Raw genomic sequence first — 13,147 nt, 5'->3', positions numbered from 1 at the left:
ATGTATATAAATGAGTAGAAGTGAAAATGGTGAATAGAAATGCAAAGAGTTATTTGTAAGTGAGAGAGAGGAAAAATCTTGAAATATTGAACCAAATAAAACAAATAATAGTCTTAAAACATTGAATAAAAAATTTAACAAAAAATAGTCTTGAAATATTGAACCAAAGGAAATAAAGAGTCCCTATTTTTAAATTTGTTCTTATATCTGATATGGCTTAAGAGTATTTTAATTCTCTTCATAGAGTGCACCACATGACAAAGCCTCATGCTTTTCCGTATGAGCTCTATGATATTATATATATATATATATATATATTGATATTGATTGATTGAATGATTAATTGGTTATTAAGGTGGAAAGTTAGTTAAAAACATCATTATTATCACACAAGCCCACTTCCTCTCTTTTTTAATAATTTCTGAATAAGCCCACTACACCTCTGATACTACTTTTTCAATCCCAATCATAATATAATATCACCTCAATCGTTATTAAAAAATATACTATATATAAATAAATGGTTATGTTCTTAGATTTATTAATCAAAATATAAGTCATATATACCAAAGCAAGCATTTACTTTTTGGCGTGAGGCTACTAGTTGGTAGCACAATCGACTAAGTTTGAGAGATTCTGCTAGAAGCGTATCCAGCTCTGAGCGGTCCTCAATTTCCACATCTGAATGTGATTGCCCACCTAATCAATGTGGGACATATTCAGCATTAAATTATATGTTAAATATGCCACATGTATAGTTTTTTTTTCCTCTCTCTATTTGGGCATGAGAACCATGTTTCTGAAGGTTTGGCAAGGACTTTTAGGGAAGACTAATAAGAAGAGATCATATGCAAGCAAGCCATCCTGTTGTCTCAAGATGAAGATGATGATGATGCCATGACTCACCTTACTAGGAAACAAACAGACAAAAGAAAATGATGCGAAGGTGTCTCTATATATAGATTTCTGTAACATTATTAAAACATGTGCACCGTCCCAACTACCAGGCAAACCTATTCAACTCATGTGATTCAAGTTCTACACAATTTGGTTGTTTCAACTAATGGAAGATCTTGAACACGGTGAGTTGAAGGGTGATTTTGTCAAGGTATCAAAGTAATGGAAAATATTAGAATAGCGTTTGGTAGCTTTATAAGATACCACAGAAGTACTAATCTTTGCAACAAGAATTGGATTGTGGACTTTGCATGAGGTTTTCCAAATATTACCTTTTGCAAATAATATTGATTTTGCACTTTATGACTTTGTGTCCTATGTAAGTAGTACTAATTCATAAATAATGTTGACTCATGAAATAGTAGTTAGTAATTTGGTGATATAACTCCTAGCCGTTGGGTCGCTGCTTTGAATTTGCCTGCTTGGAACTATTTGTGTTTAAGTAGGATTGAATTTGAGGTCACTCATACCATGATTCAACTCACTTAAGCAGTGCTTGCCATTCCTTTATCATTTACCACTTCACACCTCTTAGAAATTGGTTTTTAATCTATAATTATTATTTCACATGCTAAGTTACACACTACCCTAAACACTACAATTGAAATCATGTTTTCAAAACAATTGTGAAATGCTGAAATTTTTTCGTATTTTGAAAAGACAATTTCAATTATGTGTCTCTATATATATAGTGTATACCTGTCACTACTCATTTTTAATACAGATAAATTATTATGGTCATGTTAAAATAGAGTTGTCAAAGTTAGGTGCTCATTGTCACACTTTTCATTAAAAAGAACTGATGTATTCAAATGGTTTGTGTAAACTTTTTTTAAGTAACTTGGTGATATATGGCCTTAAATCCTTGGAAGATTGCATGTGCAATATAAATGGTACATTTATACTTGTCAGTTATCACTTAACATTAGGATGAATTGGGTTTAAGGTAGTTCAATCTTCCACGTACTTACAGCCAAATGAAGGACAGCGCAATCAGTCAAAGCTGGGCCTTGATAGCTTTTTTGTGGATTGAAGAAACACCCAGCCTGGATATCTAATTCCAAAAGCAATAAATTATCTGAATCCTGAAATGACTTCTCAACAATATTTTGACAATTCATGCAAGTGGGGTTTCATTCTATTAGAATTTCATGGTTCCGACAATAAATAAAATGACTTCTCATAAAATTTGGAGAATTATGCATTTTTTTTTTAAATGAATAAAGATGAGATGGTCCTTAACTGACAATTTTATCTAAACATAATAATAATGGATTACAATTCGATTAACTAGTAAAAAATTTTATCATCAGCAAAATGGAAAATGACAGAATCAAATCTCATTAGAGTATTATACCATGAAAAAAGAAGGAAAAAAAAAAGTTAGCACCTAGGTTTGCTAGTATAAGAGTAATTATCATTGGAATAGATCTCATAAATTCAAATTCAATCTTATGGGGAAAAAATTTACACACTGTTAAACAAATCAATGCTTGACAGTTGGATGGACCCACAAGTAGGGGATGCAAGTGGGTTTTTAGTTTTTACTAGTTCCCACAATTTGGACAGCCCAAAATTGCACACCATTTGAAAATAGAAACATTTCTGGTCCAAAAGTTGACTTGGAAGACTTTCATAGTGACACGTGTGAGTTGCACTAAACTGCAACTCAATCTCAAAACACAGAATCCACCCTCACAACTACCATTCTTCCCTCCATTTTAAACGGTCTTCAAAAAAAAAAAAAAAAAAAAACTTAAAATATAAACAACAGACGTGTTTCCTTGGTCCAAAACTAAGAATTGCTTGATTTTTAGTCCAAGGTTGTATCCAAACTCTCCAAAGCCCCATATTGTGAATGCCAAATTCTTCTACAGAATCCCAGAAATGGCTGTGCTCGAAACCATACCAGTTCTGCTCTCTTCTTCATCCTCATCATCGTTTCTTGACACTAGCACTGTCATTGCACTCACTGTTTTCTTTGCACTCCTCTGTGCTTGCATCATTATTGGACACCTCCTGGAAGAGAACCGCTGGGCTAACGAGTCGATCACCGCGCTTCTTCTGGTACTCAATTTAGAATTGTGATTATTTTTTGTGTGGAACAAAGTGGTGTTCAGTTTTTGGGGTGTTGTACTTATTGGTTTGAATGTGCGTGGTTGGCTATAGGGGTTATGCTGTGGAGTGGTGGTGTTGCTGATAAGTAAATTCCAGAGTTCACGCATACTAGTTTTTAGTGAGGACTTGTTCTTCCTCTATTTGCTTCCCCCAATCATTTTCAATGCCGGGTATGTCCTATCTCTCTCTCTCTGTGAATTGCAAGTAGTTGCTCAGAATTGAATTAGATTTGAATTGGGTTTCTAGTGGTGTGGAATTTGGAAAAAGGATTTCTATACTATTGTAATTATCTTTTTGGATTGGATTTGGGGCCTGAAATTGGATTTTCCTTTTCCAATTTCTGAAGAGGAGAGATCAAACAGTACCCAATGTTGAGTTGAAATTAAACCCTCCAATTCCTTTTTCAGTGTTGATTCCAAGCTAAAGTAACGCAGCAAGAGAGGTGTTATATGATGACGTGGGCTTGAAAATAATTATGAACAGATGATTGAATCTTATTGAATTTAGATTTATCAGTTTTGATACTTGTGAGATTCATTACCTGGGGTGTATTTGGATACCACTTATTTGTTGAAAACTGAAAGCTTATTGCTTAAAACACTGTAGTAAAATATTTTTTAAATCGAAACACTGTTTACTTGCTACTGTTCACACGTTTTGGTGCTTTGGCTGGTCCATGGACAGTATCATGAGACCAGCCAAAAAATGCAAATGCAGAAGCAACGCAGACACGCGTTGCTAAACAAATGCACACCTGGTTAATTTTGATGCTTCTTATATGCTATTTTTTTATGAAAATTCCAAGCTAAAGTAATGTCCTCTAACTGAAGTATGTACCGAATTTTGCATCATACTGATATGGGTTCGTCCTTTGTTTCCAGTTTTCAGGTCAAGAAAAAGCGATTTTTCAAGAATTTCACCACAATATTGTTGTTTGGGGTAGTTGGTACTGTAATTTCATTTTGCCTTATATCATTAGGTAAGATCCACAATCCCTCATCCACTTCTACCATTTGCTTGTTTCAAGCTTGGTACTGGTATTTTCTGAAAATAATACAGTGATAATTACCTTATCTAATAGAACTAATGCACTCATTCCTATGGATCTTACATTTCACCCAAACAAAGTCTAACTATTCCATTTGTGTTGTCTATACCAGGGGCCTATTTGTTATTTAAAAGAATTGGTGTGACAAGCCTGGATATTCAAGATTACCTAGGTGACTAATAACTATTGTTGAATCATTTTGTTCATACAGTCATTGATAGTCATCCTTTAATACTGATCATTTGTGCATCCTTTTTGTGCAGCTGTTGGTGCCATATTGTCAGCAACTGATTCAGTTTGCACGCTGCAGGTACACGATTTTCATCCTCACATGAAGGTTATACATGGAAATTGACATGCTCCATTAATGCATGATATTTTTCTCATGTTAAAGGTTCTCAATCAAGATGAAACGCCCTTACTTTACAGTATTGTATTCGGTGAGGGAGTGGTGAATGATGCCACCTCTATTGTGCTTTTCAATGCAGTCCAATCACTTGATGTCAGCAACATTGATCTGCTTACAGCATTAAAATTGTTGGGGACCTTCCTTTACCTCTTCTTCACCAGTACTGTTCTTGGTATAGCAGTAAGTTGTTTTAGTGGTTGTTTTTTTCTTCTTCTTATTATTGTTTCTTTTCTTTACCACTTTTCATTAGGCATCTCTCTTCAATCTCGGTTGTTTTAGATACTGCATGTAAAGTACACAGTAAACCAGAAAACATGACAATCTTTTTGACATAATTGTGTTGCACTGGATAGTAAAGCACCAAGCTCAAAGGCATGCTAGTTAGTGTTATATTTCTATGATCATATGTTGGACTTTCCATTTTCATTTCACATAAAATTTGTTTTTGAAAAAATTATTATTTGCTTGCTAAATTTTAATGCACTTTTTGTGGGGAATTTGGTAGACATTAGTGTCTAACTTCCTACATGGTAACTTTCAGGCGGGTCTTATAAGTGCATATATCATAAAGACACTTTACTTTGGAAGGTAAAATGAAATTCACTTTGTTCTTAGCCTGAATTTGTTTGTTCTATGTATCTGTTGCATTCACTTTTAGTACTGATGTCTTTCAGATGGTTCATTGGTGATAATGTTGATGGATCTATGCCCTTCTATAATCATACATGCTTATCCCCCCCCCGTAGGAGTTAGCACCTAGGCCTTACTTGGAGTTAGCACCAAGTAGAGAAACCACTAGGAGTCAATACCTAGGGTAGACCTGGAATCAACACCAGACCAAAAGAGACCAAACAGTCATTTTTTTTTTCATTTATCAAAATATTAACTATCTCCTCAAAGAGTACAATAGGTAGCTTATAAAAGATTGCTAAATCCTAATTCTAATTGGCTAGGAAACCCTAATTTCCTTATTACGAAAATAACCTCGCTTCCAAATTAAAATATTAATAGCCTAATAAACTATTAGGACCTAAAACATAAAAATATAATTGACTTGCAAACATAACTAATACTAAATAATAATCTTCTTGCGTATCCCGCATCAAAAGGACTCATCAAATAAGCAAACTCTTATCTTGCTTCTTCCAAATCATAACAAGCTGGTTGCTCCATTATTGTTGCATTAGGATAAAGGATCTTTCCTTTCTTAGGCTCTTTATATTCACTTATATAGTCAATCTATCTATATATATCTAAAAGCTGAAATGTAATATTTATTGTTGCTACACTCCTGTTGCGCCACCTCATTTGTCACGTCATTGACCACATAATCTTTATTTTTCTTATTTATTTTTTATTCCTAATTTCTTTTATAAAAAATATATAAATAGATTATTGACTTTACACATTCATCTTAAGTAGTTTTAACTTTACATTTAACTTTGTCTTTACATTTTATCTACTTTAATTTAAAAGTTTTTTTTTTTTTGAGAGAGACTTTAATTTAAAAGTTTAATATTCCATTATCATTAAGTTGATGGGCTGGTAAGATTATATAAACCACTACATTAATAATCAAATGCAAAATGATCTCCTCAAATCTCCTACGTTAAATCTATCTTCCTAGAGTAACATTATTTTTCTTCTTCTTTTTTCCCCCCTTCAACGGGTACTATGCCACAAACTAATCCTTAAATTGCCCTAATCATTATACTCTTTACCCATTTTTTCTGTTACAAAGGTTTATATCTTAACATTTATGAGAAGGACCCCAAATGACGTATGATCCATATATCTAAAGATAAATTACTATTAAATTCTGCCTTTTATGATGATGAAGGATGAGTTGCCAATATAACTAGAGCAACTCCCAAGTACAAATAGAGCATCTTTATATGCAAATAGATTATAAGAACTTGATTCTCAAAAGAAAAAAAAATTACAGGAACTATATAAACAATCTTTGAAGAATTATAATAGTACAAGGGTATGACTCCCAAAATGAAGTGTATGTGCTTTTCTAGGGAGCAAGGCTAGATAAATTATATCAATCTTTTAAAGGTAAAATTCCTTCAATTATAATACTTTTCAATTTTTCTTAACTAAATTCCACCAAAATTTTCACATTATTTAGGGTGAACCATCCACCGTACCTTCATGCATGTTAATGCATGTTATGGGTATCTTTTGTTTAATCAAATATAATTTCATGGTTTAAATTAATTTATTTTTCTTTTCCTCTCCATATTATTGTGAATGTTGTGATGGTGTATTTTTATTTTTGGTAGTTTCCATAGTATTTCTTTTGCTTCCTTCTACTTTATTTAACCCATTTACTCTCCTATTTTCATTGCTTATGATGGAACGTAGAAAAAATGTCTAATTAGATATATATTATTTTAATTTAGTTTTATCAATATAGTTGGCTATGTAAATTGTAATTCTGTCTCCAATTTGTTTTGTTTGTTGTTTCATTTTTCTTAATTAGCATGTTATGTGAATAATAAATATGAATATAAAAAATATTGTTGTGCGGAAGAGAGAATTTGTATTTGGTTTTTTGTTGATGTTTTAGTGGTACTATTGCAAAGATACTTGACTTTCTCTTGTATTTTAAGTGACCATAAAAAAAAAAAATACAATGAAAGGAGAGAATTTTAAGATTTATTCCGTTGAAAAATTGGTTATATTTCTATTTGGTGAATGAAATTAATCATGATCTATTATATTCTTAAAGATAGTTCTCATTTTTCAACTCCTAATATAACAAGTAGCCTTTTTATTTTTATTTTTTGAGGCATGTAAAGAATGTTTACAAAATTCTTTTTGCACCACATCTTTAGCATCCTTTATTATTTTTTGTCTTTTGCAATTTTTACGTTGTTCAACTTTTCATCTTCTTCAACTATTGTCTTCTTAATTCAATCTTTCATCTACTCCGATCATTGTTTTTTTTTTTTTTTTTTTTCATTTGATTCCCTCTATTGATTTTTAAATTTTCTCATTTATACATTATTAAATTCTACAATATTTTCACTTTTTTCAACATTTTATCTACTCCACCATTCCTCTTCCATTTTAATTTTCATATAAATTTCTTATTATTTCATTTCCACCCCTCCTCTATTCCTTCCAAGTTGTCCACAACAAAAGAGGTCAATACTCTCTCTCTCTCTCTCTCTCTCTCTCTCTCTCTCTCCAATTTTGTTTCTCTTTCAGTAGATTTTTTTATTGTTTCAACCACTTATTTTTCCGCTAATGGTTCTTTTTGTTATTGTTGATTTAATTGTCACATGACATTTGTTTCTCTTTTTAATAAATTTGTATAGATGTTTATGTATATTTAGGTATTTTGGTATTAATTCTTGATCAAAAGTTCTTTTTCTTTATCCCATTGGTTTATTTTACAACAATGCATGTATAGAAACTTAATTCTAAGATTTTGCTAATAATTGTTTATTTGATAATCTTTGTTGGTGGACAAATTTGTAATTTCTGCTAAGATAATAACCTCAATAGATTATCAACAACAAAATTTTTTCATAATTTCTCCAGTTAATCATTGTTAAATTTTATTAATTTTTTAGATAAGTTTTCTAGTGTTTTGGATTAAAGGGTAGAAAAAATAGGGTTTGAGAAAGTTTGTTTAAAACTAAAAGAATAATTTCTAAATTTTATATAGAACTTTTTAATGATACAAAAAAATTATAAATAAAATTTTTTTTGAGAAAGAAATAAATTTTATTAAAATATTTTCACTAACTTGCCTTTTGAATCCCTACAAAAAAAAAAAATTGTATTGTTTCATTTTGGTACGACATAAATTATATATATGATATATATATATATATATCATTTTTTATTGTTCCTATAATAAGTGAAAATATGATTATGAAATACATTACTCTTTATTAAATTAGTCCAAATTGCAAAAAAAATAAATAAATAAATGAGATCACCATAAAAATAAAAAAAAATAAAAATTTATTACGTGTAACACGCATGTTTGTGGCTAGTTCAAATTAATAAAGAAATAGCTCTGATCCCAATTTCCATCAATGCACACACTTCAATCACAAAGCCTTATTTTTGCAATAGTTACCGTAAGTCTATAAGACAAATTTAAATGACAGATTACAAAATTTCATAATGATCCTCTACCGCACTATAGTGAATTAGTGATTGTAATACTATAAATCATCTCCTCATAGACATTGGAAAAAAATATATACAAAGATTGATCTATTAAGTATACTAAAAAAGTTATGAAAGAATCACATGATTAAATGACATGTGTCTTACTTTAGAAAGTGCCACGTATCAGTCTTCATATTTGTGAGATTAAATTACAACTACAATGATAGTAATTATCATTTGGCCTTCCACTCATTGCTTGTTGTCGAGCTAGGCACTAGTAATTTTTCAAAATATTATATTGATAATTACCTTATCTAATAGAACTAATTCACTCATTCCTATGATCTTACATTTCACCCAAACAAAGTTTAACTATTCCATTTGTGTTGTCTATACCAGGGCCTATTTGTTATTTAAAAGAATTGGTGTGACAAGCCTGATATCAAGATTACCTAGTGGCTAATAAATATTGTCGATTTTGTTCATACAGTCATTGATAGTCATCCTTTTATACTGATGCTAAAACTCAGGCAGAGAAAGAGAATCAATCCAGCAATGAAGTGACATTTTTTTTATAGTAAGGATCTAAACTTAAAACAAGACGACGTCGTTACACATAAAACACGCTGACAAAGAGAGCACAGATTCGAAGAAACGGTGACGTTTCTATTTAAGTAGTAGAATAGTTCCTCTTTTAAAATGAAACACGTGCCTCTAATTTCAGTCCGTTAAGTTCGTTACTAAGGGAATCCACGTGTCTTAATCTTATTGGTAATTTATTTTGTAGCCGTTACTCGGAATTTTTCTTACTTCAAGCTCTGTTTCCTTAGAGTAGCTTGATTTTTAGTCCAAGGGTAACTATTATCTCTAAGTTTTTTTTTTTTTTTTAAAAGGAGAAGGAAAGAAAAGAAAAGGTCATATGTAGTGTAGAAGGCTCCTACTTCTGAGGGGTCTAGGCTAGGTAGTACTGACCATGCTCTCTAATATCCTAGATAGAAAATCATTGCATCAAGCCCTCAACTGAACAAAAAATGGCAGGTAGGCAAATACTATATATAATAGTGCAACACATAAGAATATGCTATTTTTATTTTCGTTTTGTTCTCACCAAAGTAAAACCACAATTACCGCATTCAGAAGACAAGTGATATATTTCATTTTCCATTTCTTTTCCTATGGATTTGATACCATTTAATTGGTTTCATGCTATTTGTTTCAGCCCAGGAACTTCCATTGCTGTGAGTTCAACATTATTTGCATTAGTGTTGGTTGGAAGAGCAGCATTTGTGTTCCCTATTGCCAATATTACAAATTGGATAAAGAAAAGACCAAGTACGAAAATTGAGCTACGGAAACAGGTGATAATTTTAGACATCTTTGGCACTTAGCTATTGCCATTGATTCTAGCTCAAGCTTTGCTAACCATCTGAAATCTCAGTTTATAATATGGTGGGCAGGCCTTATGAGAGGTGCAGTTACTATCGCCTTGTCTTATAACAAGGTAAGTAGATAGAATCTCAAGTCAATGTCAAATTATCAATTGAATATGTTGATTCTTGCGCAGTTATTAACTTCTGCAATCTCTAATTGCAGTTTGCAAATTCTAACAAGACGTTAACAGAAGACAGTGCACTAATGATCACCTCAACTATAATTGTTGTTTTGTTTAGTACAGTGGTATGTTAATTAGCTTCTTGATCTTTAATTTTCATTGCTATAAGGTCCATTATAGTTAAAGTGTTGTCATTGCACTATGCATCCAACCCATAAGCCCTTCCTTTCATGTTGTAGGAACCCAAAAAATGATGTCATTAAACCAAAAATAACCTAAATCTTGCAAGATATTAAAATAATTGGTTGGGTATACACACTCAAGTATAAAAAGAAAAAATATAAAATTCTTTGAAAGGTCTGCTTTAGTTAAACATAACAATACTTCTTCTCATCAAATCTATTTTCACACTTCTCTTTTTTTATTTTATACTTCATATTTTAATCAAAACAAAGCCTTTATTACTTCTAATTTTTACATAATGAAGTCCAGCCTCTAGTTTATTTCTAGCCTATATATAGAAGAAGATAATCATCAATAAGACTCATACGAGCTTTTAGGTTTTAATACAAATGCATATTTAGACTGCACATTATTGTACATTTGTACTAGTTATTGAACTCATGACACTCTTGAACATCATTATGTGTTCTTCTCCAAACAGGTGTTTGGTTCCATAACAAAGCCCCTTATTGAAGCAATGCTGTTACGGAATGCTAAACCAGTACATTCAGATGCAACTGACATACCAAGTCTAGATGACTTACAAATATTATTCCTTGAAAATTGTGATCCGAGTGAAGGTGGTAGCAATGAACCTGCCCGCCGGAAGGGTAGCTTAAGCTTGCTAATAAGTAACCCCACTTCAACTGTTCACTATTTTTGGAGAAAGTTTGACGACAAGTTCATGAGACCAGTATTTGGCGGACGGGGTTTTGTCCCGTTTGTTCCTAGTTCTCCATCTGGTGCAGCAGATCCTCAAACTTCTTAATACTATTTTCTGGTGCAATAAACTTGTAATGGAGCTGCAAGATTTCATTTTTGATTTTTGACTTTTTTAATAATGCAGAAAAAGAAAAGCATTCGCAGAATTAATTGTATAATAGTAGGTAAATTATTTATAGACTTCAATGACAATAGTTGGAGTATATCTATATGTTGATTTTTATTTGTCAGCATTATAAGCATGAATGTGTAATTTTTAAATTCTAGTGAATTGAGCAATGGAGATTTAGTTATTTATTTCGGAAATTTATTGCTCAGTCACTTTGAAATGACAATGCAATTGTTACAAAAATTCCTTAATCAAACATAAAATCGAACCTAGTTATTCATCCAAAAAAATACAAATGGAACCATTGCCATCAAGCATGATCTAAGTAATAAAAGTTCAATATAAGCTCAAGTAACCCTATGGGGTTGACTTAGTGTTTCTTAAGGGTTGACTTAGTGGTTCCTAAAGCCATATAATATCCATGAAATTCTAGGTTTGAAACCTTTAACCTACTTCTTAAGGACAACGACATGGGTTTTTCACACTCGAGGGAATAGATGAAGTGATGATGAACTCTAGAAACCATATTTCTTACTCTAACTTCTTTTAATATAGATTTGAAAATCTGGTTTTAAGCAAAAAATGACACTTGTTTTGAAGATAGGATAATTCTTTGGATAAGTTTAATAAGTACCACAAAATTGTGGCCTAAATGTCAAATTGTACATTTGTGATGAAAACTAAAACTAAAGGTGACGCAGGACAACCAGAACAAAATTGAAACAACAATAAAATAAAGGGATATGACGTAGGAGTTAGCACCTAGGCCTTACTTGGAGTTAGCACCAAGTAGAGAAACCACTAGGAGTCAATACCTAGGGTAGACCTGGAATCAACACCAGACCAAAAGAGACCAAACAGTCATTTTTTTTTTTCATTTATCAAAATATTAACTATCTCCTCAAAGAGTACAATAGGTAGCTTATAAAAGATTGCTAAATCCTAATTCTAATTGGCTAGGAAACCCTAATTTCCTTATTACGAAAATAACCTCGCTTCCAAATTAAAATATTAATAGCCTAATAAACTATTAGGACCTAAAACATAAAAATATAATTGACTTGCAAACATAACTAATACTAAATAATAATCTTCTTGCGTATCCCGCATCAAAAGGACTCATCAAATAAGCAAACTCTTATCTTGCTTCTTCCAAATCATAACAAGCTGGTTGCTCCATTATTGTTGCATTAGGATAAAGGATCTTTCCTTTCTTAGGCTCTTTATATTCACTTATATAGTCAATCTATCTATATATATCTAAAAGCTGAAATGTAATATTTATTGTTGCTACACTCCTGTTGCGCCACCTCATTTGTCACGTCATTGACCACATAATCTTTATTTTTCTTATTTATTTTTTATTCCTAATTTCTTTTATAAAAAATATATAAATAGATTATTGACTTTACACATTCATCTTAAGTAGTTTTAACTTTACATTTAACTTTGTCTTTACATTTTATCTACTTTAATTTAAAAGTTTTTTTTTTTTTTGAGAGAGACTTTAATTTAAAAGTTTAATATTCCATTATCATTAAGTTGATGGGCTGGTAAGATTATATAAACCACTACATTAATAATCAAATGCAAAATGATCTCCTCAAATCTCCTACGTTAAATCTATCTTCCTAGAGTAACATTATTTTTCTTCTTCTTTTTTCCCCCCTTCAACGGGTACTATGCCACAAACTAATCCTTAAATTGCCCTAATCATTATACTCTTTACCCATTTTTTCTGTTACAAAGGTTTATATCTTAACATTTATGAGAAGGACCCCAAATGACGTATGATCCATATATCTAAAGATAAATTACTATTAAATTCTGCCTTTTATGATGATGAAGGATGAGTTGCCAATATAACTAGAG

General features: G+C 31.4%; 1 protein-coding gene across 1 annotated transcript; it reads left to right on the top strand.

Annotated features, from left to right (window-relative positions):
- The first annotated feature begins 2,738 nt into the window (after window positions 1–2,738).
- Window positions 2,739–11,472, top strand: LOC112009828 (sodium/hydrogen exchanger 1). The gene is made up of 12 exons (XM_065766628.1): window positions 2,739–3,024; window positions 3,127–3,245; window positions 3,957–4,054; window positions 4,236–4,295; window positions 4,387–4,433; window positions 4,518–4,712; window positions 5,074–5,120; window positions 5,207–5,225; window positions 9,830–10,027; window positions 10,108–10,170; window positions 10,263–10,346; window positions 10,886–11,472. The coding sequence occupies exons 1-12, from the start codon at window positions 2,845–2,847 to the stop codon at window positions 11,210–11,212; spliced, it is 1,437 nt and encodes a 478-aa protein (XP_065622700.1). The 5' UTR covers window positions 2,739–2,844; the 3' UTR covers window positions 11,213–11,472.
- The last annotated feature ends 1,675 nt before the right edge of the window (window positions 11,473–13,147 follow it).

Source organism: Quercus suber, unplaced genomic scaffold (assembly GCF_002906115.3).
Source record: "Quercus suber isolate HL8 unplaced genomic scaffold, Cork oak 2.0 scaffold_727, whole genome shotgun sequence".
In the NCBI taxonomy this organism is placed as follows: Eukaryota; Viridiplantae; Streptophyta; class Magnoliopsida; order Fagales; family Fagaceae; genus Quercus; species Quercus suber.
The sequence above is the reverse complement of the archived record's forward strand: the minus strand, read 5'-3'. Positions and strand labels throughout refer to the sequence as shown.